This window comes from Cervus elaphus, chromosome 32 (assembly GCF_910594005.1).
Source record: "Cervus elaphus chromosome 32, mCerEla1.1, whole genome shotgun sequence".
Taxonomy (NCBI): Eukaryota; Metazoa; Chordata; class Mammalia; order Artiodactyla; family Cervidae; genus Cervus; species Cervus elaphus.
This window is the reverse complement of record NC_057846.1, coordinates 23,388,366-23,416,056: the sequence shown is the minus strand read 5'-3', so window position 1 is coordinate 23,416,056 and position 27,691 is coordinate 23,388,366. Positions and strand designations below refer to the sequence as shown.

General features: G+C 39.9%; 1 protein-coding gene across 3 annotated transcripts; it reads left to right on the top strand.

Annotated features, from left to right (window-relative positions):
• Positions 1–1,006: 1,006 nt before the first annotated feature.
• Positions 1,007–27,586, top strand: CFAP97 (cilia and flagella associated protein 97). Of its 3 annotated transcripts, none has more exons than XM_043893428.1 (5): positions 1,007–1,153; positions 7,091–8,143; positions 16,568–16,836; positions 21,697–21,847; positions 24,414–27,586. In XM_043893428.1, the coding sequence occupies exons 2-5, from the start codon at positions 7,108–7,110 to the stop codon at positions 24,539–24,541; spliced, it is 1,584 nt and encodes a 527-aa protein (XP_043749363.1). In that variant the 5' UTR covers positions 1,007–1,153; positions 7,091–7,107; the 3' UTR covers positions 24,542–27,586. The 3 variants fall into 3 exon arrangements, with proteins under 3 accessions (XP_043749363.1, XP_043749360.1, XP_043749362.1); XM_043893425.1 differs by having other exon boundaries at positions 1,008–1,153; positions 24,411–27,586; XM_043893427.1 differs by having other exon boundaries at positions 1,104–1,250; positions 24,411–27,586.
• The last annotated feature ends 105 nt before the right edge of the window (positions 27,587–27,691 follow it).

Here is a 27,691-nt window from a genome sequence, read left to right as displayed (position 1 = left end):
ACAAACTTAGTGGTTTAAAACAACATGAATTTATTATCTTACCGTTCCGGGGGTCAAAAGTCTAAAATTAAGGTAGGACCTGGGCTGCTTTTCTTCTGGAGGCTTCAAGGGGAGAATCCTTTTTCTTCCCTTGGTCAGTTTCCAGTGCATGACAAGTTGCTTCAGGGGTGGCAGACTCTTGGTGACCCTATGACTGTAGCCTGCCAGGCTCCTCTGTCCATGGGGCACCTCCAGCTTGTATGAAATATACAACAGGGTATTAACTATAGTCAACATGGTGTATATTACAAGCTCTTGCTTCCATGGCCATTTTTTTTTTTTTTTTTTACTATTATTACTGACCCCAAATCTCCTGTCTCCCCTCTTATAAAGACCCTTGGGATTACATTGAGATCACCTGGGATAACCTAGGTTGATGTTCCCACCTGAAGATCCTTCATCACAGAGCAGTCCACGTTGCTTTATATTCACAGGTTTGGGATTAGCAGGCTGGCATCTGTGGGTGCCATTGCTCTGTCGAACCTACTATGTGCTTGCGAGTTCAAACACGAAAAAGGGCTGCATTCAATATAGTGGACAGAGATCATTTTTCCCAGATTGTTTGAACTACCCATCTCATTCACCAGTAGTCAGAGGACTTTCTCACATGTTTACCAGCCCCTGGCCCACAGGGCTGTTTAAACTGAACGTTTCTGATATAAGCATATTTATATCAGCTGCCTCCATATGTATTATTACTGTCGCTGTTTGGTTACAACATTACAAGACCATCAAAGCAGCTTTCCTCGTTAACAGCCGAGGCGGCAGCCGTTAACACCTTGGCGGTGCAGGGCACAGTCGAGGGTCCGAAGGTCACTTTCTTCCCGCGTTCCTTCCCACCCGAAAGGGGGCCCGCTGGCCAGGCCCGGCGCCCCGCGCGCGTCCCGGAGCGGGGCGGGCCCGCCGCGCTCTGTGACGCCCGCCGCGAGGAGCCTCCGGCACCGCCCGCTTCCCGCGGGACCAGCGGCGCGGCCCCAGGCGACCTCCTTTCCAGTTCCGCTCTCTCCGCCTCCGGAAGCTCGGGCGGCCGCCGGGGCGGCGTGGACGGGCTGCGGGAGCGCGCGCGCGGGCGCACGGCAGGGACGCCGGCGGCGCGAGGAGGCTGCGGCGCCGGGTGAGCTGCGCGCGGGCGACCCTTTCTCCGCGCCCCCCGCCCCCCGTTCGGGATCCGTTTCCCCTCTCCGGGGCCCAGGCCGCGGCGAGAGCACAGGGTCGGTATGCGGAAGGCGGACCGGCCGGGCCGCGCCCCTCCAGCCCTCCGGGCCCCGCCCCCTCTGCGGCCCGGGCAGCCCGTTGGCAGGCGGGTCTAACCCACACGGAGGCGTCCGGGGCCGGCGCGATCGCAGGGCCAGCGCCCCTCGTCGGCCGCGCTGGGATGGCCGGGCCTGACCTCGGGGCGCGTTCGCGGGTGGCGTGGAGTCGGGGTCGGCCGTGAACTAAGACGTGATCCCCCGCCCCGGGAGATCCTGGCTCAGGTCTCCCCCGCCCATCTCCGCGGATCTTGACCCTGAACTCAGAGGAGGGAGGGGGATGTCAGTTTTCCGCTGCCTCGTGCGGTCCGGAGGGGGTCGTGTAAGGAACCTCAGATCCTGGAAGACAGGTGTTTCCTTTGGGCTGAGATTTTCGGGTATCCAATAGGTTACCGTCTTTGGACCAAATCATATGTCTTAACTATAGAAACGTCATGTCACAGTATCTAAAATGACAGTTTAAAATGCCGGATTCCTCTTTGTGTGTTTTCCTGATGTAAGGCGAAAGCGTTGGTATTTGTATTGCTGGTTCTGCAAGGATTCTACGAATGATGGGTGTCTAAATGACTCCTGGGCAGCTTTGGCAAGTACTTGTCCTCGTTGAGTACCAGCAGGGTCATTGTAGCCTGATGAACTGTCATTTGATTTTTACGCTTTCCCAATATTTTTTAGAGAAACTTTACTATCTTATTAAGTCCATATTTTTATTACTATTTAATGTAAATTGAATCTCACTAACTGAAGATTGTCAAAAGGATTGCTTAGTGATTGGGACAGTTGGATATTTTTTTCTGTTTGTTAAGTCACCTGACTGTTTCAGTTCAGTCCCTCAGTCATATCCCGACTCTTTGCGACCCGATGGACTGCAGCATGCCGGGCCTCCGTGTCCATCACCAGCTCCCCAAGCTTACTCAAACTCATGTCCATCGAGTTGCTGATGCCATCCAGCCATCTCATTCTCTGTCCTCCCCTTCTCCTCCTGCCTTCAATCTTTCCCTGCATCAGGGTCTTTTCTAATGAGTCAGTTCTTTGCATCAGGTGGCCAAAGGATTGGAGTTTCAGCTTCAGCATCAGTCCTTCCAATGAATATTCAGGATTGATTTCCTTTAGGATGGACTGGTTGGATCTCCTTGCAGTCCAAGGGACTCTCAAAGAGTCTTCTTCAACTGCACAGTTCGAAAGCATCAGTTTTTTGGCACTCAGCTTTCTCTATGGTCCAACTCTCACATCCATACATGACTACTGAAAAAACCTGAATGTTTAGGTCCTTGCAATAACCCATCTGTTGGATGTTAGGAACCTAAATCTAAACCTGAAAAGTCTCCCAGACACTGATCTCTGCACCCCTTGTCATGAACTGTGACCATTTAGGGAGACAGATGCTTACAATTGTTGGGGACTACAGGAACCTTGTGGGGCTTCCCGGTGGTTCAGGTGGCAAAGAATCCATCTGCAAAGCAGGAGACCTGAGTTCGATCCTTGGGTTGGGAAGATCCCCTGGAGAAGGGAACGTCTGCCCACTCCAGTATTCTTGCCTGGAGAATTCCATGGACAGAGGAGCCTGACGGACTTCCGTCTGTGGGGTCACAAAGAGTCGGACACGACTGAGTGACTTTCACACTCACAGGGATCTTGTGAATGCAAATATGGGGATAGTTGCTTCTAGTGTGTGGAGTAGGAAGGGAATGAAGGACAGCTATGGAAAACTATCCAGGAAAAAAAAATCAGGTGAAAGAGGTGATTTTTCTGCTTACATAGCTGGCTGTGCTCAGTCGTGTCCAACTTTGCAACCCCATGGACTGTAGCCTAACAGGCTCCTCCCTCCATGGAATTTTCCAGACAAAAATACTTGAGCAGGTTGCCATTTCCTCCTCCAAGGGGATCTTCCCGACCCAGGGATTGAACCCATGTCTCCAGTGTCCCCTGCATTGACAGGCAGATTCTTTAATACTGTACCACCTGAAAAGCCCTTCATAGCTGGCTCAATCTTAAATCTCCTAATTCCAGACTCCTTCATCAGATAAACATTCTTTGAATATCTAGTATTTTTCAGGTCTGACTTTAGGCGCTAGGATAGAAAGATGAGCAAGGTACCAGGAGTTCCCAGTTTGCTAAGAAGACAGGGAAGGCGGGAAACAGCTATGAAAAACGGATTTCAAAGAAGTATCTGTAGTCATTTGGCTTAGGGATAGACTTTGGGATTTAGACCTAGCTCATATTGGGGTTGGGAAAGGTCATATCCTCCAGACACACAAATTCCCTCTGCAGCACCCCAGCAAATAGCCATCCAGTCTTTGCTTCAACGGTATCTAGTGACTTGTGGCTAGATGACTTATGGCTCATAATCCTTGAAGGGAATGCATTCCATTTTGGAGCAATTCTAATGTTAAACTCAGAACAGCTTTCTTATGCATTCTATCTGCTGATGCAAGTTCTGCCTCTGGAGCTGCAAATAATAGCTCTCAAGTCTGTTTCATATCACCACTCTTCAAGTATCTGAACACACCCTTTCCCTTAGTTATTTCTTTTATTTCTGTGAGCCCTTGGTCGGTAAACCATTAATCATAACTCAGGTTCTAGACTTTTTGCCAAAAGGTGTTTTGACCAAGCAGAATATGATGCAAGTTGTATGTTGCTACACCGGGTTTGTCCCTCACCTTGCCAGAAATACTTGGGAAACTCATTACTGTCTTTGGAATGGTGGTTTGATCACAAGTTCAGTTTGGGATAGAGAGTCACAAGTCAGTTCAAAGTTCTGAATTCTTATTACCTAGGTTAACACTTAAATTTACCTAAGGCTACTGGTTTATTCAGTTTGTGATGCCAGTGAGATTTGTTACAGATTATTTTGTTAGAGGAAAACTGCTGCACAACAAATATATCCAGCAAAATGCGTGGTAAACACTAGCATGTGTATCTAATTTTCAGGCCATCCTTTTTTGCAAAGAACTGTTTCTAAAGCCGTATTGCTAAACAAGTCTCATTTTCTCTTAAAACTCCCTACCACGGGAGGGGTTGTTTTACTATCTTGGCCCCTGTTTACTGTCAAATAAATCATCCATATCACAACAATGTGCTTAAAGTTCAAGGAGGGAAGGTCTCAGTTTTTTTCTTTCCATAAGGCTAGGACCATATTTCTAAAGCAGAGTAGAACAGTGGTTAGTCACGTGATCCTCAAAGCTGCCCACTTTAGAATCCTGGCAGGCCACTTAACTAGCTGTGTGGCTTCAGGCAAGTTCCCACTTACCAGAGGGTGACAGAATATCTTAAAAGTTGTTGTCACGAGTCAGTGAGTTAGTACTTCTTATGTACTTAGAACAATCAATCCTGAATATTCATTAGAAGGACTGATGCTGAAGCTCTCATACTTTGGCCACCTGATGTGAAGAGACTCGTTGGAAAAGATGAGGGCAGGAGGAGAAGGGGACGACAGAGGATGAGATGGTGGGATGACATCACCGACTCAATGCACATGAGTTGAAGCAAACTCTGGGAAATAGTAAAGGACAGGGAAGCCTGGTGTGCTACAGTCCATGGGGTCACAAAGAGTTGGATGTGACTTAGCGACTGGACAACAACAACATATAAGTACTCAATATGTTTTAACTATTAGTAGTAGTAGGATAGCAACACTAATACAAATGAGACTTAGCTTAGTAAGTTTATTTCCTGAAAAATGTAAGCAAGTTTTGCAGAGGGACGGAAGTTGGAATAATTTGGATGATTTGTTTTTTCAAAGATTTGTGTTTTAACCTGGCTAAGAAAATTAGCTCTGGGCTGTGCAATGAAACTGTTTGATTTTAGAATTTGAAGAAACTTATTAAAAACTTTTCAATCCTTAAAGGCATTCTTAACCGTGGGAAAAAACAGCTACCACTGCTCTTTTATTCCTTGACGTTTTAAAGTGTGAATTATCTTACAAAAAGGGATAGCTTTGGGGAGAATTTAATGACTATTAATAAGTGCTGTCCATCATTCAATAGCTTATTTGATTTGCTGTTTTTCTCTTTGAACTCAGGTGGGCAGAATTAGATTGATAACGATCAGTCATGCCTTTTTATATTTGTGATGACCCATGATCACAGAAAACCGGTTCTTAATTCTTCCCCTTCGTCCCCTTTCCCAGCTTCATTCCTCCTCCCTCCCTTTATAGGCTCAAGCTCTTGGATATTTAATGCATGTCCTCCCAGGCCAGGCTGGTAGAATTTTATGTATATGTTTGTCCGCTTGAAGAGTTTAGTGTTGTTTGGTTTGTGTGTGTGTATGTGTGTGAAGCTTTTCATGATTATATTGTCATTCATTTAATTCCGCTGTCTTGGTAGACATGATTTTTGTGGCTGTCAGCTCATCATTTTTGACTGATACACAGTATATAATATAAAACATTTCTCTTCTCTGTTTTCCTCCGACTGGACATTGAGTTTTTCCCTCAGTCAGCACTGTTGCAGACAGGCCTGTGATGCACTTTCTTCTCTATGTGCCCAGGAACACACGACTGAGAAGCAGCAATACCGAGTTTTGGGCCTGAGTATCTGACCCAGTTGGTTCTTTCCCACTGTGCAGACTCCCTGTCAGTCACTTCCTTGCTTAGTTTGTTACATGAACACTATCACAATAACAATAATGAAAATTTTAAAAATGCAGTGGGATCGATGATTTCTCAACTCACTTTTTGTCCAAATGTCTAAATTGTATTATTAATCCAGTATAGATAACAATTTTGTATTAATGCATTTTTCACGCTGATAACAGCCCCAACATCAGGGGGCCACAAAGGGTCCGTTGGTGAACATTTTAGGCTGTGTGGGTGCTGTGGTATCTGTCACAGCTACTTAACTCTGCAGATGCAGTGGGAAAGCTGTCAGAGACAGTTCTTCAACCTGTGAGTGGGGCTGTGTCCCAATAAAACTTTATTTATGAAACAAGTGGTGGGCCAGATTTAGCCCATTCACAGTAGTTTGCTGACCTGTGATTTAAATAGTGATTTTAATGGGCTCAAAATATTCCTCTATTCAAGTTTTTTTTTTTTTCAGTATTAAAAGTAATGCTGTAATTGTACATTCATAGTCACTAACCATCAAGGAAATGATCTCTCCCTAAGACTGAACCTCAGAAAAGTGGAGAAGGGAATGACTGGCTTTAAGACTGTGAGCCTGAAGCTGTGAGCTGTGACTGTCACATGGGTTAAGCAAAAGCGCCATAATCTATGGATGCCACACAAAGGGACAACAAAAGTTTAAGAACTTAAGAGCAGTAGCTGAGACTGTTGCTAGTGCCTTAGATTTTGATCACATCTCTCATCTTTTAAACTGAGTCTGATTGAAAACTGCCCGCTTCCAATGGAGTTCTGACTGCTGGGCCATCCCACCAAACTGGGGCTTTCACAACTAACCCTGAAGCTTCAGCCTGCCCCGGAAATGTGAGTCTTTAACTGGCCAGTCTACCAGAATGATGTCTGTTTGGGCTGGCTTAGCATTCTAAACTCTAGCTGTACTTAATTTACAGAAGTCAGTTTTTCCTTGGCATTCACCTACATATCCACATTTGTGATATGCTTGCCTTGATGATCTCTTATTATTGTTCAGATCATTGGTGCAACTTGATTATTACCCCGGTAGCCCCCATTATCATTTCACTGAGTTACTGTTTTTATGGTAGGGTTTGTTTTTTTTTTCTCATATTTCTCTCTATATATTACCCAGACTTCTCAGTTTGGCAAAGTTTGCAATTACTGTATAAAAATAAAGAGAATAATTTGGAAATTACTCTTAGTCTGATGGTTACACTTTCCTCCTTTTCAGATATATTTTTTGCCGGCATGGATCGGTTTGGCGATATATCGGAAGGTGAAGTGGACCATTCTTTCTTTGACAGTGACTTCGAAGAAGCGAAGAAAGGCGAGAGTAGCTCAGTGTTTGACAAGCAAGAGGATGACACTGAAGAGAGAATAGACAAAGATACAGAAAATGTAAACTTGAAACTTGGACTACAAAGAAAGGAAGATGATGTTACTGAGAAGGGAACTGAGAGCAATGGGAAAGCTCCTCCAGAGGAGCACCCTGCAGAAGATGGTAATGCACAAGCTGGAAATTCTTCGTCCTCGACCACTTCTTCAAGATCAAAACTGGGTGATGCTCGAGTAGAACATAAAATACGCTTGCCCACTCCAAATAGCCTTCCGCAAACTGTAAAAGACAGTGAGCACGACTACTATACAGATGGAGAGGAAAGCACTGATGATGAGAAAAAGCATCATGTCAGGTCCAAGTCAGCTAAGCTGCCGAATAACTTCAAGAAAAGCCTAAGTAAAAAGTATTCCAGAAGCAGTTCCTCTTCCTCTTTGTCCTTCTCGTCTTCAAGTTCCGATACAGGCTGTTCAGATACCGGATCTGATGCAGGCCTGTCTGATTCATCTCCATCACTGAAGAAGCGTCTCCCTGGCGCCACCCACTTGTCACCCAAACTGAAATATAAACCAGGAGAAAAATCACCAGGAGCCCAGGCTTCAGGTACAAAACCCAAGGTTGGTGATGACACTGAAGAATCGGAAGACACTGTGACAGATGTCACTCCTTTATCGACCCCGGACATCAGCCCGGTTCAGTCTTTCGAACTGGGTGCCTCAAGCGACCGAAAAATGAAAGTTAAAAGGCAAGAAAATGTGAGGCAAGAAGTATATGAAACTGTTGAGGATCTGAAAAATAACTCAAAATCTTTGAAATCAGCCAAAAAAGGGAAGGAAAAACATGAACCCAGTCTCACCTCAAAGTCAACAGCGTTGGATTTCAGTTTGGACCACAGATATAAACAAAAAGTCTTACATGACACAATGGACCTGAATCATCTTTTAAAAGGTAATTTTAAACACTGTGTCTGGAATTTATGTATTTTTAAAATCAGTACATCTAGAGATAGGGCCTTTGTTTATTTTATAATTTATTTTTGGCTGCACAGACTTACTCTAGTTGTGGCAAGGGGGGGGCTACCCTCTAGCTGGGGTGCACAGGCTTCTTATTTTGGTGGCTTCTCGTTGCAGAGCACCGGTTCTAGGTGCAGGAACTTCAGTAGTTGCAGCACTTGGGCCCAGTAATTGTGGGATATGGGCTTAGTTACTCCATGGCATGTGGAATCCACCCAGACCAGGGATCGAAACCCTGTCCCCTACATTGGCAGGTGGATCTTATCCACTGTACCCCCAGGAAAGTCCTGTGTATTGAATTTAAATATTAAACCTAATATTATATTGAGCTTAAATATTAAACACTATGAATTTGCCTTGATTTTTCTAGTAGGTGTGTTTTGTTGTTTGAGATCAGGTTATATTATTATAATTTAACCAAATTATTTCATTTAAAGATATCTGGAATATCATTATTTATATTACTACAAAACTAATCAACTGGGACTAGAAACTACCTCACAGTGATTCTTAGAAACTCAAAATGCCTGGAGACCAGATAAAATAAATGCAAGAAGGGGAGCCAGATGTTTTCCTATGTGTGATGGAGACACGGGTGTGAGATATATTTCACTTTCTTTGAGAAAGAAAGCAAGAGCACCAAGTTTAAGGGAAGGTGGCATGAATGCTGACAAATTAAGAGAACTCAGAGTAAAGTGTAGGAGACAATTCCGATTTTAAGTTAAAGGCTAGACAGAATTGCTGGAAAATAATTACCAAGTTGGTGAAATAGCATGATTCAACTTTTAGTTACTTCTAAGATAGAAGGATTTGAGAATTAAGATAATCCTGACTACTGTATTTCTGTCTCTATTTATTTATACCCATTATTTAGTTTGAAAGGAACAATATATTCCAGGTGAAGTAAAAGCAACCTCACACTTCATCTTTGACTAGTTAATATAAAACTAAAAATATTGAGCTTGCAGGTTAGGTTTTAGGGCAACTGAAGATAAAGTTTTTAAGTTGTAAATAGGACTCTCTTGTCTTGCTTTGTTTAAAATGTTAGTTGAAGGAATAAATCGTCAGCTACATAATTTACATAGGGTGGTGATAGAAGGGCATAAATAAGTCCCTTATTTAGTCAAATGAGTCTCATAGATTGATAAAATGTATTTTGGAGCAACTTACACTTGTGAATGTCCCCTCTTTTATAGGTTTTCTTTGATTGTTACTCATTGATTGTTTAATTATTTAAAATATCAATAGTATAAGGAATGTTGGTCCTTTATTGGACTGGAACCTGGAGGTCCATAGTCGAGGATGAGAGAGTGAAAGAAGGAAAGAGGCTAATATTCCCTGGGTTACGCAGCCAGCTTTCGCGCTCTGGGGAATCAGCCAGAAATAGATATAGATATAAGACAGAAAGAAAGACACGGGGACCCAAGCTCTGATGGAGCAAAGGTGTTTTAATCAACATGGTGTGGGCATATATACTGTCTTACAAGGTAGTTACTCTCAGCAAAGATAAAGATTAAAATTCCAGACTTACAAAACATAAGTCGATCCTTATTACCGTATGGTTCATAAAAAGGAAAAGGGTACTTACTTATCACCGTATTGAAAAGCTAACAAAGGACACACGCCTGGATTCCTCAGCCCAGGGAAAGGCGTGCCTCTCCTCTTAATTCCTGAATATTCAGGAATTAATAAGGACAATGGGTTCCTGACAGATCCAAAAAGCACACAGGAAGCCTCCTGTTAAATGCTTCCTGACAAAGGAAGAATACTCATGAAGTAAACTCTTGAAAAAGATATGCCAGGCTGGTAAGAAAGAGAAAATAAAGTATCAATCTTGTTAGTACACAAAGTAGAATTCAAAATCAGGTTCTTGGCATTGCCTATTACTATCTAGTGGCTAAGTCTCCATTCAGCATGCCTTTCCTGATAAATGCTCATTCAATCTCTTAAAACTTTCAAGACTGAGTTTTCTATTCTTGCCCATCTGCTTCTTCCCCTAACAACAGGAATGATCTTTAAAAAAGTAGATCAGACCTACTAGTTTCCTTCTAAACTCTTCAGTGGGCTTACTCTTAGGTTAAAAATAAATATCAAATTTCTTACCATAGGCTAACAGACTGTTTGTTCCGTGACTCTTTATCCCAGGAAGTACGTGAGCATCTCTTGGAGAACTACTCACATTGTTAAAACAAACTGTTAAGTACTGACGCCTGGGCTCTGCCATGGAGAGCCTGGTGCCGTTCTCTCATATGCTGTTAAAGTTGATGAACCATGGCTCCCCATCATCTGTTTACTGCTTCATCTCTCCAGTCACAGTACTTCCTTACTGTCCATAGAATGTTAATACTTTGCACTCGTCGGGTATTTGCACTTGAGGTTGGCCTCTCTCTCTGTAGAGGCTCCTTCCGTCTATTGCTCGGCCCTCAGCTTATCCATCACCTTCTCGGAAATACTCTTCTGAACGTTCTGTGCAGAAGTTTCACACCTACCCCTGCCTCACGGTCACAAAAGCCCATTTCCTTTCAGGAGACTCTGGAGTTAGTGTAAGCAACATGAGGGCAGGATCTTATTCCTTGCTGGAATCCCCGCATTAGACACTATTTGTTACCTAAAGGACGGTGGGACACATCTGTCCACAGCACTAACAGGAAGTATGCATCTTAAGTTTCACTGAAATTGGATTTTGTAAAAGTTACCCACTAGTCTTAGGTTTGCCATCTGAAATACATACGGGAAGTCTTTGCCTCCTGCTTCTGCCTTATAATCTTATCCTGTTTTGACTCGGAAACAGAGCTAAAATGTGGCTCAGTCTCTAGGCACGTGGACTAGAGCTTTATCCAGTCTGCTGCCCCCTGGGGAGCCCTGATTCCCAGGACCTGCCCATACAGTACGTGGTGCTCAGGGCTACTACAGGCCCAGGAACAAAGTGGCGTTTTTGCCCATTGATGCATCTGTTATTGGAGTCACCAATATAACCCACCAAAGATTCTGTATAGCAGTAGAGTGTGTTTTAAATACTAATTATGGCGATCAGTCTATACATATGGTGTTTCTTGAGGTTTCTCAAATTATTATTCCTGCTGAATTTGCCTAGTGAAGTGTTCAGATCCAAGAATATTTTTGTTTTTCTTTTTTTCGTCTTCTCCATAGACCTAAGCCATGGACGTGTGAGATGTGGTGTGTGCGCGGCCAAGCTGTGTCGCTCTGGCTGTCTTCTATGAAGGCAGGCGGTAAAAGATTGCAGAAGTGTTCAACTCTGCTTCTCTCCTCACTGATTTTTTATTTTTATAAAAATGTGATGTTTACACAGCACTGGTTTAGTATTTTCAGACGAATTAACAGATATCTTTCAATTTTTTACCATTAATTTCTAACATGGTAAATATTGATAGATAATACCCACATAAACATTATTTGGGGTCCTCAGTAAACTTTTGGTGTGAGGTCTGTATAAGAACTTCTATTCCTGGAGAATGGATTAATAGTCTATTAGAGAAAAAATAAATTAGCATAGTCAGTCTTCCAAAAGGGGGAAAATGAGGGAAAAAAACAAACAAAAAAATAAGCATTTTTTTTGAAGATATAGAATTGTGAGAAGAGATCAAATAATATAAGTAAATTGTTTTGACTTATCAGAAGGCATTATCAGAGGGGATAAATTTTTTTAACCAAATCCAACCTGTAAAGATGTTTAAAATATCAATAGTATAGGAAGAATGAAAATAAAGGCTTGAAAAAGTTATGCCAGGCAGGTAACAAGGAGAAAATAGAAATATCAATCTTATTAGTACACAAAATAGAATTTGAGATGTGAAAATCACTGAAAGGGACAAAGACGAGCATTTTACATGAACAGACTGACCAAGTACACTAAAAAGATTTAACAGCCATTGATTTGAAGTGTTTGATAAAAGCAAAACAGAGCCAGATGATGAAATTGATAAAGCTGTAATCACTGTGGAAGATTGGTAGATGTTAGACAAAAAAAAAAAGTATGAACTACCCACGTATGGGCTGCACTTGGCCCATGGTTTTGTTTTTTTTTTGTCTATTACATAATATATTTTTTTAAGTGATGAGATCCCATTTTCTATTGCTACATTAACAAATTACCCCAGTACTTAGGGTATAGTCATAGTTGCTCAGTCGTGTCCAACTCTTTGCGATTCCATGGGCTAATGTGGCCCACCAGGCTCCTCTGTCCATGCAATTCTCGAGGCAAGAGTAGTGGAGTGGGTAGCCATTCCCTTTTCCAGGGGATCCTCCTGACCCAGGGATCGAACCCTGGTCTCCCACGTTGGAGGCAGATTCTTTACCATCTGGGCTACCAGGGAAGCCCCTTAGGGTATAGAGAGAGACTCAAAGGTGGGGGTGACTTGACAGGTGGGGCGTGGAATCGTCTGAGTGCTGGCGTACTCACACATCCAGTGTCTGGGCTGGGGGTGGCTTGGGGACGAGGACTGCTGGGCAGGGGGCTCATGCGTGGCCTCTCCCTGTGGTCTGGCTATTTCACATTCCGCAGCCTCAGTGCAGATGGTTCAGAGCCCCAAGGACAGTTCCAGAAAACCAGGCACACACCTCATCACCTTTTATGACCTAGCATCGGAAGCCACACGGCATCATTTCTTCCATGTTCTATTGGTTATAAACCTTCCCAGGTTTAAGAGCAGGGGCATAGACCCTCCTTCTTAATGGGAGGAGTGTCAAATAACACAGACACTCTGCAAAACTTCTTCAGTCCACCCTCTGGCCATATATTGATTTACATTCCTCCCAAATGCAAAACTATGTTCCCCCTTTTCAAAGATCCCTCCCACCTGGTGATCCAGGGTTAAATCAAGTCCCAAGGGCAGCTGTGGCTCTTTGGGTTTGGTTCCTCAATTATAGCTCGAGTACTTTGAGAATCTTATGCCAGGGGAGAGTAGGAAGTCGAAGTAGTAATAATTTTGAACCCCCAAAGTCTCAATATAGATATTCTCTATAAATTATACTTGAAAACTGACCGATTCATTTTGTAGCTCATCTGTTTTCTATCCTGTCTTCTTCTGGTGGTAAAATAAACTATTGATACTTTAAAGATTCTGCCTGGAGATCTGCTTAGCAAAAGCCACCAATGGCAGAAGGTATGTTTTCCATTTTCCTTGTTGTCATAGCCAACAGTGTTGCTAAAATTCTGCCGCTTGATCATCTTCACTAGCAGTCTCCTCCAACCCTTTCGAGCCCTACTTACTATCTGGTCTCAAAGCTAGTGCTCCAGATGTTGGGTTTTTGTTGCAGAAGCACCCAACTCCTGGCACTGTTTTGTGTGTTAGTCCCTATTGCTCTGATGACAGATCACAATCTTAGATGGGTAAAGTGGCAGCCCAGGATGGCCTGAAGGCTGGGGTCACAATACCCACGCCACACACAGCCCCTCTATGTGGTCTTGATGTCCTCACAGCTTCAGGGCAGCCAGACAAGGGTGGCCCAGGCCCCAAGCAGAAGGGTTCCAGAGACACGGCCGGGGCGGGGGGGGGGGGGGGGGAGCTGCATCTGTCTCTATTTTTGCCCAGCCTTGGGCTCTATCGTGTTGGTCCATGCCATCACAGACCTGCCCAGATGCAAAGGGAGGAGACCAGAAGAATGTCTCAGAAGTTCTCATCTGACAAGATGTTCATAAAGAAACTTAGTAAATTTAATTATTACTCCTTGAATCATCACCTCTCAGTTACAAGAGTTGGGATTTAAAAAAAAAAACAACCTTTGAAACATCATTTTAAAAAGCAAATACCATTGGTTTTTTTAATCGGGATTGTGAATATGCCTACAGGGTAGATTTTTTTAAAGAAAAAGTAATATTATGTAAATAAGGACATAATATGGCTTGGGATAAATTTTCCATTAATAGTATTCACATGAAAATTTTAAATGCTGTCTGTATCACAGTTTAGGTGCAAGTTAAGCTGGTACTTCTAGTAAATGGTGTTACTGAGTCAAGAAGTGGCTTTAGTGATAATGGATATATTGAAATACTGTAAAGAGTTTGAGCAAAATTGTTTCATTAAAGAAAATTAGGGAAAAGCAGTATTTCTTAAATGTGTAATTTAAATAATGTACATATTTATGTTAATATATTTTTATCCCTGAAATTTTATTCAAATTAACATTTTTTAGATCTTAATTGGAAAGACGGTGGATCATATATTGGAGGTTGCCTCATACTAAAGCGTATAGTAGCCACTTTAGAAAAATGTGCTAGTGATACCTGGAATCAGCATGTAAACACTCAACATATACTTTTCCCATCAAGGGGGGTTAGAATGCTATTTTGTTTTGTTTTTTTTTAAATGAATTAGTTTGAAATTCTTCCTTTATTTTTAGCTGTTGCCTTATTTTACTTTTAAAAGCTTTTTGTAAATGACATTAGGAAAATAGCTTACTTTTAATTCCCTCTAGAATTTAATTTTAAAGGCTAAATTAATCTAGAAACCTTATTCAATTCTACAAAATGGTTATTTCTTGGAAGCAAGATAATTCAATTATATATCGTCCATATATATCTCTTTCTAAATGTGTTCCTATTCAGGTTTCGTCATTAGTTTGGTGTGGTTTTCAACAAATCACCAGCCATTAATTTCCTAATTTTTCCTATCAGGAAGTCATTGTTAATAATTTTTTTTTTTAAGTTTCCTTAATCTCTGATCATCTTTGGTTTAAGCATGGAGATGTAGATTTACAGTTTTATGACCTTGCTCAAAGGATTTAACTTTTCTGCACCAGTCACATTTTTAAATGGGGTTAAAAATGCTTTTAACAGCATAAAATACTAAGCAAGTAAAAGAGTGTACGTAAAGGTGGTAGTGGTTCAGTGGCTAAATGTGTCTGACTCTCTGCAGCTCCGGGGACTGCAGCACGCCAGGGTCTCTGACCTTCACTGTCTCCCAGAGTTTGCTCAGATTCATGTGCATGGAGCCCATGATGCTATCTTAACTATCTCATGCTCTGTCGTCTTCTCCTTTTGCCCTCAATCTTTCCCATCATCAGGGTCTTTACCAATGAGGAGGGAATGGCAAACAGCACCAGTATTCTTGCCATGAGAACCCCATAAACATAAAGGTACTCTGATATAATGAAAACGAATAATGGGGGGCTTCCAGTGGCTAAGACTCCACCCTTCCAGTGCAGGGGGCCTGGGTTCAATCCCTGGTCAGGGAACTAGATCCTGTATGCCTCAACTAAGACCCAGTGCAGCCAAATAAATGATTAATTTAAAACAAATAATGGTTACTTTAAAAAGATATTGTTAAAACAAATGTATCATACTGTTAATCTGATATAATACATTCATTTTTAGTAGAAGCTTAAGGTGAAACAAGCTTGATATGTTTAGAAGTTTCTGATAACTGTTCAGTAATAGTTGTGATTTGCTGTAAATTGTTCTAATAATATGAAATATTGAGAATTTAGCATGTTGATAAAAATTTCATTTGGTAATCGTAGTATACAAAATATTTTTCTTGGTTAAAAGCTCCTTTTATATAAGATATTCATTTGGCTTATGTCTAGTCAGGAATAAAAGTTTGACTTTTATAGTAGAAGTATTTGTTACAATGCCAATATCAAGACCATAAATCTTGCATAGTAAAATGCTTTCAGGTTAAGTTGAAAGTTTCAGAATATTCTAGCTTTGCTGTTGCCATTTTCTGGCCATTGTATGCATTGCTGAGAACATTTAGTTTTTTAATTATGTGTGTGGGTGTGCTCAGTCGTTCAATTGTATCCAGTTCTTTGCTACCCCATGGACTGTAGCTGGCCAGGTTTCTCTGTCCATAGGATCTTCCAGGCAAGAAGACTGGAGTGGGTTGCCATTTCCTACTCCAGGAGATTTTCCCCACCCAGGGTTCGAACCCACATCTCCTGCATTGCACATGGATTCTTGTGCGCCACTTGGGATCCCTTTCCGACTAATAAAAACCATCTCAACTGATTATTGTGTCAATGCAATCCACCAGAGGTTTCTAACTTTTAAGCTTCCTTTAGGAGAACATATAATAAACACGACAAAAGCATTTTCCATAAATTATACCTGCAGTCTACAACCAGTGCCTTGTACATTTCTTATTAAAATATTTTCATGGTTTTGTGTATAGCATTTATTCCCAATGAACCCAATGAGCATAAACCTCTAAGCTGCCTCTGAATTTTTTCCCTACCCAGTTGTAGTCTGTATGTCGTTGAAGTTACTCCATACACCCCTTATCATGAGTTAATGTAATTTCCGTTTATAAAAGTTAAAGCATGTACCATGATGCCATCATATTGCTGTTTATTTAGCCATTTTTCCTTTTTTTGTTGACTTTTTTGTTGTTCACTTCTGTAGCTTTTCTGCAATTAGATAAAAAGGGACCACAAAAACATCACTTTGATCAGCCTTCAGTAGCACCTAGAAAAAACTACTCTTTCACAAGAGAGGAAGTGAGACAGATTGATCGGGAAAATCAGAGGCTTTTGAAAGAACTGTCGAGACAGGCTGAGAAGCCAGGAAGCAAGAGTATGATTCCAAGAAGATCGACTGGTCCTCCCCCTAAGTTGTATCATAGTGCTCTCAACAGACAGAGGGAACAACAAAGGATTGAAAGAGAAAATTTGGTAAGTGACTGAAACATTTTAGTCATCAAATAAAGTGCATTTGTACTGATTTGTAAGCCCAACTTTCAGCAAACCCAATACAGCCAAATTTTCTAAATGATATAAAAGTAGGAATAGGTTTGTATGGATGAGCCATGAGCCTGGAAAGTAACAATATGTGCTTTTTGTATCCAGAAAACTATATATATTTTAAGGGAGTATTAAATGAAAATACTGCAAGGTCTATTATCTATTTGACTAGATGTGTTAAATTATTATAGCAATACAAGAGATTGTGTCCAAGGATTAGATACATACATCTTCTGCAAAGTATTCAGTCACTAGCTAAATCTATTTTACTTCATTTTATCCTCAAAACCTAAAATAATTTATATATCATTTATTTTAAGTAATACACACTTTTTCAGAGAGGTCAGATTTGGTGCCCTGCTGCTTGAATGTATGAAAGACATTGATTATTAAAAATTGTATAGTAATAGTCCTTTGATATCCTAAGAAATATATATATGGAAACCGTTGAAAATCTTCACATTAAAAACTACTAACATATCATTTTTTATATAAAATGTAATTCATAATTGCTGATATTTACAGAGCTCTTTAATCCTGGGCATTATTCCAAATGTCTTCTAAATATTAGCTTATTGAATCCAGACAATAATTCTTTCAGGGACGTACTTTATTTATATCCACATCTTACAGGTGGAATAATTGAGACCTAAAAGGGTTAAATAATTAACCCATGGACAAAGAGCTGCTAAGCAAGTGACTGAGCCAAGATTTTAAACCCAGGTAGCATCTTCAACTAAAGTTAGACCTTTAATGAACACATACATTCAGAGTTAAAATAAGTGATAAAGCTGTTATTGAAATTACTAGAACAGTTACCCAAATTCACCCTTATTATGTTTCATCATCACTACAGTTCTACTTAACCTGAATTTGCAAGAGTAACTCTTATGAATTTATTACCATCACTAACACCAAGAGTTGGTGAGCTAGGGTAGTATATTTGCGAAAAATAGTAAAATATTGGTCAAGAGAGTTACCCTGAATATGGCAGGGAGTAGATTACAGCAGCAGAAGTTGAAATGAGGGTGATGGGTAGTGAACTACATGCTAACTTTCTACACATCACTCTAGCAAGTTCAGGATTCATTTATATTTTAGGAAAATGGTTAAACAGCTAGAGCAGGTGGTAGAATCATATCCAGGTTTCCTTGCTTTGGGATTACTTTTTTCTTTTTAACATCTTTTTTGAGGTATAATTTACATGCCATACCCATTTCAAGTGTACAGTGGGTTCTGATAAATTACATGATTCATTTTTTTAAGTTAGAGTAATATATAAAAGTAACAAAATTTGCCATTTTAAGTTTTTAAAATTTTCAATGTCTTTATTATTATTTTGATATGCACATGCTGCTGTGTTTATTTTTAATTTACTCCTGGCGGTGCTGTTTTTGTTGCTGCATGCGGACCTCCTCTATTTGGGTGGAGCAGGGGCTCCTGTCTAGTTGTGGTCCATGGGCTTTTCGTTGTGGCAGCTTCTCTCGTTGCAGAGCACGCGGGCTCTAGGGCACAGGGGCTCCTTAGCTGTGGCTCACGGGCCCTAGAGCGTGCAGGCTTCAGTCGTTGGTGGCGCACAAGCCCAGTTGCCCCACGGCCCGTGAAATCCTCCTGGACCAGGGATCGAACCTGTGTCCTCTGCATTGGCAGGCAGGATTCTTATCCATGCGCCACCAGGGGAGTTCCCCGTTTTAACTGTTTTGAGTGATTGGTTCAGTGACATTAATTACACTCACCATGTTGTGAATTGTGAATAAATACTACTTATTTCCAAAATTTTTTTGATCACTCCATACAGAAACACTGTGCCAAACAATAGCGCTCTGTTCTCCCTTCCCCTCAGCCCTTGGTAACCTCTAATCTGCCTTCTGTCTCTATTTGTCTATTCTAGATATTTCATGTTGGTAGAATAATAGACTATTTGGTCATTTTGTCTCTGGCTGATTTCACTCCATAATGTTTTCAAGGTCCATCCATGTTGTAGCCTGTATCAGAACTTCATTCCTTTTTGTGGCTGAATAATATTCCATGTGTGTATATATGCCACATTTTGATTCCCCATTCATCTGATGATGGACACTTGGGTTGTTTGCACATTTTGGCTATTGTGAATAACGCTGCACTGAACACTGGCTATAGGTATCTCTTCAGGTCCCAGCTTGCAGTTCCTTTAGGTGTGTACCTAAGAGTGGAATGACTGGGTCATATAGTAATTCTATATTTATCGTTTTGAGGAACTTGGGTTTGCTTTTGAAAAGTTGAAGCCATTAATGTCTAGGGACTATTCTAGATACAAACGAGATGAAAACTGGTAAGCAGCTTCTGTTTACAGCTTCCGTTATACCCCATATCAATTGTACATCTCAGCTATTTTAATAAGCAGTGGAAAATTACCACTATTTTTTTCTTTTTACTTTGTTACTTAGTAATTTGTATATCTGAGCAATATTTTTCTCCGTTTCATAGTAGGATCTTTTTTGTTATACTTGGGAACAGTAGAACATAAAGTGAACCACATGTATAATTTAAATTTTCCTAACAGTTACATTAGAAATGTCAAAGAAATAGGTGAAATTATTCCACTATAATATTTACCTGACTAAATAAAAAATATTACACTTTAACATGTAATGAATATAAAAAACTGTTGAGAGATATTTTATGTTTTTTGATACTAAGTCTCTGAAGTCTGTTGTATATTTTATACTTAGAGCATATCTCAATTTGAACTAGCCACATTTTAAATGTTCTGTAACAATATGTGGCTTGTGGCCTTGGACAGTGCAGCTCTGGATCAAAAGCTTAATTCACAAGTAGAAAAAGTAGCTTAAAGCTAAATGGTGAAATAAGCATAATTTATTATAAAAATTATGTTATTGTAAGGAATAGGAATTGTCCATATTTATGCTTAACTCTTCTTTATTAAGCAAATATTTGCTTTATTAAGCAAAATAAAACTAATTCTATATATTGTAACATTTTTTTCTTGGCTGGTCCTTTGCATTCTTCATAATAGCTGATTATTTTCCTTTATAAAAAATTTTTGATTAAATTTTTGTTGGAATTGTGTTGAGTTTACATTTTAATTGCAGAGTGTTGGGCACTCTTAAAATATTACCTTTTAATCTAGAAATATGGTATGTCCTTCTGTTTACTCAAGCCTTCTTAACACTCGACCTTGGTAAGGTTTGTAGTTTTCTTTAAAACTATATTTTTCGTTATCGTAACAATAACCCTATATGCAAGACAGAAAAAGAGATATAGATGTATAGAACAGACTTTTGGACTCTATGGGAGAAGGCGAGGGTGGGATGATCTGAGAGAACAGCATCGAAACATATGTGTTATCAAGTGTGAAACAGATCCGCCAGTCCAGGTTGGATGCATGAGACAAGTGTTCGGGGCTGGTGCACTGGGATGACCCAGAGGGATGGGTTGGGGAGGGAGGTGGGAGGGGGTTTCAGGATGGGGAACACATGTAAATCCATGGCTGATTCATGTCAATGTATGGCAAAAACCACTACAATATTGTAAAGTAATTAGCCTCCAACCAATAAAAATAAATGGAAAAAAATAATAATAATAAAAATAATTGGGAAAAAAATCTGAGAGAGGACTCTGAAAAAAAAAACAAGAACTATATTTTTTATGTTATTGCCATGAAATTTTTCATTTTGTTTTCTAATTGGTTATTTTCGTAAACTATCAACTTTTGTGTATTCATTGTATAACCAGCCACCTATGAAACCCTTATATAGAGCTGCATTGGCTCAAATAGTTCTTCAGTGTGAGATGATACACTTTTTAACCTGTTTGCCGGATTGTTTGTAGTCAAAACACACATGCAAGGGTGCGCGTGTACACACACACGACACTTTTGTGTCCAATGTACTGCACAACCAGGGTCCATTACTTTGTAATTTTCGTGATTCATAATCCTTCATTTGCTCCATCTCCAGTGATAGAGACCAGTTCGCATGGCTCACAGGCATGATGACTAAAGCAATTCTGTTCCAGTTCCCTAACATCAGCTCCTTAGCAATCCAGAGGCTGCAGGCCTCCAGGGAAAAGGTGTGCAGAACAGGTGAAGAGGACAGCCCTCTCCAGTAGAGGGCGCACTTGCTGCATATAGACCCAACTGTATTAGAACTTGGTTACTTCAAAAGGGTACAACTTTTTTAAAATTTGGAACTGTTCTTATTAAACCATGTTTACATATATTCATTTGGAGACAAGATGAATTCTGTTTTTAAGAAAAATTGCAAGAATAATCTTAGCAGAAGGAGAAGGGAAGGGGTCAATGGGGGTACTTTATAATAGTTTCCTATAGTATAGTTTATAGTTTCACTTTACTTGCTGAAAGAAATGACATTATTTCCTGCTCTTAAATGTATATATGTCAGTTCCTCTCTAAGCACATGTTCACCGTTGTTTCTAGCATTATTATTAAGAGCACGGGCTCTTAGCATTATTACTCCCATAATGTCATTTCTGTGAGAAAATAAGGTTTAGTGTATTGCAACTTACAGCATCTTTTCTAAGATGGTAACCTGACAAAGAAGAGAGCTGTGCCCACAATCAGTTGTTAAAATCATAGTGGTTTTGGTTAGCTATAGGACAGGTAGAAACTTTTAGATTTTCCACATTATTATTGAAATATTTTTTTCCGCAGTGACTTGAAGTCTTTTCTACTTTATTTTGTGAATTTCAGTTTCTGGAAAGTGTTTGCCTTTTTTAAAAACTACTGCTGTTTATCTAACGTTAGCTTTTAAATGGTTCATTTAAATGAAGGCTTTTCTGAAAAGGCTTGAAGCTGTGAAGCCAACAGTTGGCATGAAACGCTCAGAACAGCTGATGGACTATCACCGCAACATGGGTTATCTCAGCTCATCCCCAGTCTCCAGACGAGTGAGGTCGACGCTCAGCCAGTACAGCTCACTAAGTAAGCACACGCACACGTATTTTGTACTTGTTTGTACCCTTTTCCCTTTTAAAAGTTTATGACTTAGGCTCTTATGATAGAGCTTTAAAATGCTGACTTCTGGAATGCAGTCTATGTGTGTTTCACTGGCATGCCTTGTTTTGTGTTTGTTCACTTAACTTCAGGTTTCATTTTTTACAGCATATAATGGCCACATAGGAAGGCAACCAGTTAATTTTCAGTTAAATAACTGAAAATATCAGTAGTCTCTTAGGTAATGGAGGAGAGACTTTTAATTTCAGTGTGTTTATTAAAGGAAGAAATGAACAGATAAGACTGTTTAAAAGTTGCTGAAGCAGTCTCTTTAGCCGGTGAAGAATTTTCAGTAGTATCTTCCAGCCCTAATGCATGCTTCTTCTTCACTGGTAACTAAGACAAAAATTAGCAATCTGTAGTCATCAGATTAATCCCTCTTAATGCTCAGTATTTGATCTGTTACACACCCAGAGAACAGAGAACAGAGGTGGGAGTGACCGCTGAGTGCTGGATTGTACAACACTCGGAAAGGCCAGACCATTCCCTGCAGAAGTCTGTGCTGTTACTACTTGTATATGCTCTAAGCTATAAAGTCTGTAAAAGCTAGTCTGGTTTTAGAAAAGGCAGAGGAACCAGAGATCAAATTGCCAACATCCGCTGGATCTTCGAAAAAGCAAGAGAGTTCCAGAAAAACATCGATTTCTGCTTTATTGACTACGCCAAAGCCTTTGACTGTGTGGATCACAATAAACTGTGGAAAATTCTGGAAGAGATGGGAATACCAGACCAGCTGACCTGCCTCTTGAGAAACCTGTATGCAGGTCAGGAAGCAACAGTTATAACCAGACATGGAACAACAGACTGGTTCCAGATAGGAAAAGGAGTACATCAAGGCTATATATAGCCACCCTGCTTATTTAACTTATATGCAGAGTACATCATGAGAAATGCTGCTGGAGGAAGCACAAGCTGGACTCAAGATTGCCAGGAGAAATATCAATAACCTCAGATATGCAGATGACACCACCCTTATGTCAGAAAGTGAAGAAGAATTAAAGAGCCTCTTGATGAAAGTGAAAGAGGAGAGTGAAAAAGTTGGCTTAAAGCTCAACATTCAGAAAACTAAGATTGGGGAGGAGCTAAGACAGCGGAGGAAGAGGATGGGGAGACCACTTTCTCCCCCACAAAGTCATCGAAAGAACATTTGGACACTGAGCAAACCCCACAAAACAACTTCTGATTGCTAACAGAGGACATCAGGTGCCCAGAAAAGCAGCCCATTGTCTTCAAAAGGAGGTAGGACAAAATATAAAAGATAAAAAGAGAGACAAAACAGCTAGGGACAGAGACCTGTCCCAGGAAGGGAGTCATAATAGAGGAAGTTTCCAGAAAACTAAGATCATGGCAACTGGTCCCATCACTTCATGGGAAATAGATGGGGAAACAGTGGCTGACTTTATGTTTTTGGGCTCCAAAATCGCTGCAGATGGTGATTGCAGCCATGAAATTAAAAGACGCTTACTCCTTGGAAGGAAAGTTATGACCAACCTAGATAGCATGTTAAAAAGCAGAGACATTACTTTGCCAACAAAGGTCTGTCTAGTCAAGGCTATGGTTTCTCCAGTGGTCATGTATGGATGTGAGAGTTGGACCATGAAGAAAGCTGAGCGCTGAAAAATTGATGCTTTTGAACCGTGGTGTTGGAGAAGACTCTTGAGAGTCCCTTGGACTGCAAGGAGATCCAACCAGTCCATCCTGAAGATCAGTCCTGGGTGTTCACCGGAAGGACTGATGTTGAAGCTGAAACTCCAATACTTTGGCCACCTCATGCGAAGAATTGACTCATTGGAAAAGACCCTGATGCTAAGAGGGATTGGGGGCAGGAGGAGAAGGGGACAACAGAGGATGAGATGGCTGGACGGCGTCACCGACTCGATGGACATGAGTTTGAGTAAACTCTGGGAGTTGGTGATGGACAGGGAGGCCTGGCGTGCTGTGATTCATGGGGTCGCAGGGAGTCGGACATAACTGAGCGACTGAACTGAACTGAACAGAAAGTTGGAACCACTTGTAGTCTTAAACACTCAGATAACTAGTTTAATTCCATTCATTCATCCTCCACGCATCACTTCCTTGGTAGAATTAGTGACTAAGAGAGGGTCTTATTCCAGTAACTCAAAACTTAATATCATGCCGTGGATGTGATAAATTATTTGTTGAATAAATGTATAAATGGTTATACAAAGAGACTTTATTTTTCCCACTAGAATCTTTTGAGAGGCTTTTAAAAATACTTATTCCCACCCCAAATCTATTGCATCAAAATGCCCTTGTATAGAGTTTGGTTATGTTTGTGATTTTAAGTTCCACAGGGAATTCTGAAGAACATTCCTGGTTGGGAATAGAATTGGACTATTAAAAACACATGTGAGATAGAGAAGACAGTTTTATTTTAATCTGGGCTTCAAATTAGGAAAGGAAGAGTATCAGATGATGGTTTATGTGTTTACTTAGTTCAGATAATTTCTTGCTCTTCATTTATTTTCAGAAGGAGCTTCCAGGACATCCAGTGCTACCAGCGGCCTCAGCTGTAAGAGTGAGCCGTCTGCTTTTGACACAACAGGCGGTGGCCTGTTGCTAAGACCCAAGCCCCAGAATGTCCGTACAGCTTGGTTATAAAACCTCTTTTTACTTTAAACATTGTTCATCCAATTCTTAGTTGAAGTGCTCTTGTATAATGCTGTCATTGTCTGTGTAGACCTCTAAACACTGGTTTAAGCAATTTAAGGTGTACTAGCAGTGACTTGTATTGTAATTGGATGCAAAATTGTTTTCAAAAAGACAACTTAATATAAAAATCAGTGTTTCCTGGGAGGAGGTGTTTATATGAGACATGTATATATTTCGTAGAGAAATGGTGGTATAGCTGTGTCTTTTCTCAACATAGAAATTGGTTCAACTATTGGACTGATGAAGCGGTTGTGATAGCATCCTGCATGTTGGACCAAAATGTTCGCTATATAGTTCTCATTTATGTGTTGTTTTGTTTTCATTTTCTGTAAGTTTTATACAGTGAGCGCAGCTCCTGACTGACTTGGTTTTCTCTTTGCTTCAGAACCTGGGTGGTGTGACTTATAACTTGATTGTAAGATAGTTATTATGAAACTAATCTTGAAATTTGTTCCGATTGGCGGCGCTGATTTAGATTTGAGGAGAAGACAGAAGCTTGCACTAGGGCAGTCCTTGTGATTCACCAGAGGTGCCTACTACCTCTATAGAAGTGTGCTCTTAGTTAGATCTTAAAAATGTTATCAACCGTTCCAGACCATTTCAAATTGTGAGTCTTAGAAAGCTCAATTTAGAAGCTCCTCTTTTGTGTTTTTCAGGGGAAGTAGGTAAGGATTCTGTTAGGTTTCTTTAGAGCTCCTGCATTGTGAATAGTTTGTCCAAGGTCCAGATCCTCATAAGCAAAAGCAAGTATTTGTTGAATTAGCAGACGAGCACCTCCAGCTTGAGGATCCAAGAAGCAGATCCCAAGTTGTGTCAGGACAGTGTTTTAAGGGGTGTTGTTAATGGGTTGTGCTGTATTCAGCGTTTATTGTTTTAAGTGAGAGGAAGCGTGAAACAAATGCATTGTTCTCACCCCTTTAGAAGTTCCAGCTACTGTTTTTAAGGGCTGACAAAGAAAACTAAAAATATGAATGATAAAGGAGGAAAAAATCCCATATTTGTTGAGGCTACTTTATAAATGTCAGCCAATTTTTTGGTTTTGTTTTGGCCTTTTGTATTGAATCCTGGAAGTACCATTTTTGCCAGTTTCACTTTCTAAGACCTTTTGAAATTAGTGATGTGTGAGTAGGGTGTAATATAGTTGACTCTTAAAATCAGTACTTTCTCTGTCAATCTGTAGGCTCTTGTACAACAAAGTATATCTTGGTCATGTTGCTTCTGCTGTTCTAGTTATCACTGTTTTCATTACTGGCCTTTTGTATACCTTAAAATGTATTGCTAAGTTTCTATACTAAATGCCAAATCTGTCCTTTTTTTTTTAGTGTGAATTTTTGATCTGTAAACACAGTAATATTTGTTTTTTGTTTTTCTGAGTTGCTCAAGCTCTGTAGCGTGTACACCAAACTTAACTTTTCTTAAACACCTTCAGCGGTAAGCCAAACTGCATTTTGCTAAATATCAATTCAGAATGTCTTGGTCTTAGTTTGTATTGATAGATTTTGTTTCAGGTAGGGCTTGAGAAGGATGGGGAGAATGGGGTTAAAAAATTCATGGGAAAACAACCTGACCATGAGATTTTTCTGCTGCTTTCTTTGAGTTATAATGTTCATTTGTTGTTATTTGATATTCTGGTGTATCGGTTTTTACATCACTTAGTGCTTTACTTTATAAACTTTAGCTGTACTAAACCAAGGTTTTGTTTTCTAACTTATTGCACTTTTTGATGTTTGTGTAACAACCTGTCTTTAAGGAGAGATAAGATAATGCTGAATTTAAAATTCAGCATTTGAATATATTCCCAGTAGTGAGTTAGCCAATTTTTTTAAATTCGTTTTTAAGTTGTTAGGGGGAAAAAGAAACCTTTTATGTAATAGCATTAGTCTCTGAATACATTGTATATAGTCTTTGCTGCCATATGTCATATGCCATCTGGTACAATTTTAATTTGATAGATAAAAGCTGTACTTTTTTTTTCTTTGATCTTTAAATTTTTTTTTTTCCTCTGTACTTTGATTTTAAATACTAAATTAACACCTTCAGTTTTTACTACTTAGGCAGGGGAGTTTCGTCTAAGTATTACTGTTAACAGAGATTCGGCTTGAAGCAAAAGTCAGAAAGAACAACAGTACTCCTCTTTTCAGAGAGAAATTTACAACTGTTGCCATGGTTAGTTTACATTGAAAAGTATAAGTAGAGGGGTAGGAGTTGAAAAATGTGATCTTCTCCGATGTAAGTCAAGACGCCTTTTAAGTTGTTAGGATTTAAGGGGTATTTTTATGAAGAAATCAGAAGTATATTATTTTCATTTTCAAAACATAAAAAATGTGAAGGACTATCTAGCATTACTTTATATTTGGTTCCCTTGTACCTAAGATACATATTTTGAAGATTTACGTGTGCAACTAGAAACGATACTCATCTAAGGTCAGCAATTACTAGGCAAGGTTCTTATTGATAGTTACTTTCATATCTGTTAAATGTTACACTGGTACTGCATCCTTCTTAATAAGATCGTATGAAAAATTTTGAATTATTAAAGTTATTTCCTAAGGATAGCAATTACCGTCATACTTCCCCTGCTTCCTTTTTTTCCAGTCTCCGTAAAAAGCTGCTTTCTTAGCTACTACCCCAAATAAACGTTTTCTTGTTTGCTTGTAAATGTAGAGTATTGTAGTTGTTTTCAGCCCATTAACCCAAATGTCCAAAATGGATATCTAGGTAACTTCAAAAAGAGGTCACTGGGATGGATATGTGTGTGTACTTTGATCTTCAAATTCAAATACAGCACAGTATGAAAAGTATTATGACCAATGTAAAGTTGGGGACACAAGTTTAAGTTACTCTCTTATTTTAATAATTAAATTCATAAAATGTTTAATATCTTAAATGCCAAAGTTGGAACCTATATAAATGATTGTAAACCATCCAAGAAAATGTGCTTAATGCTCATGACTACTTTATTTGTATGAATAAAGATAGTAAGAAACTTAAAAATCAACATTCTTTTTTAATTTCCCAGTCTACTATAATGCCTTTTAGGCATGAAGAACTCACCCTTGGCACAGTGAAGGAAAAAAGAAAAGAATCAAAGATAACTGA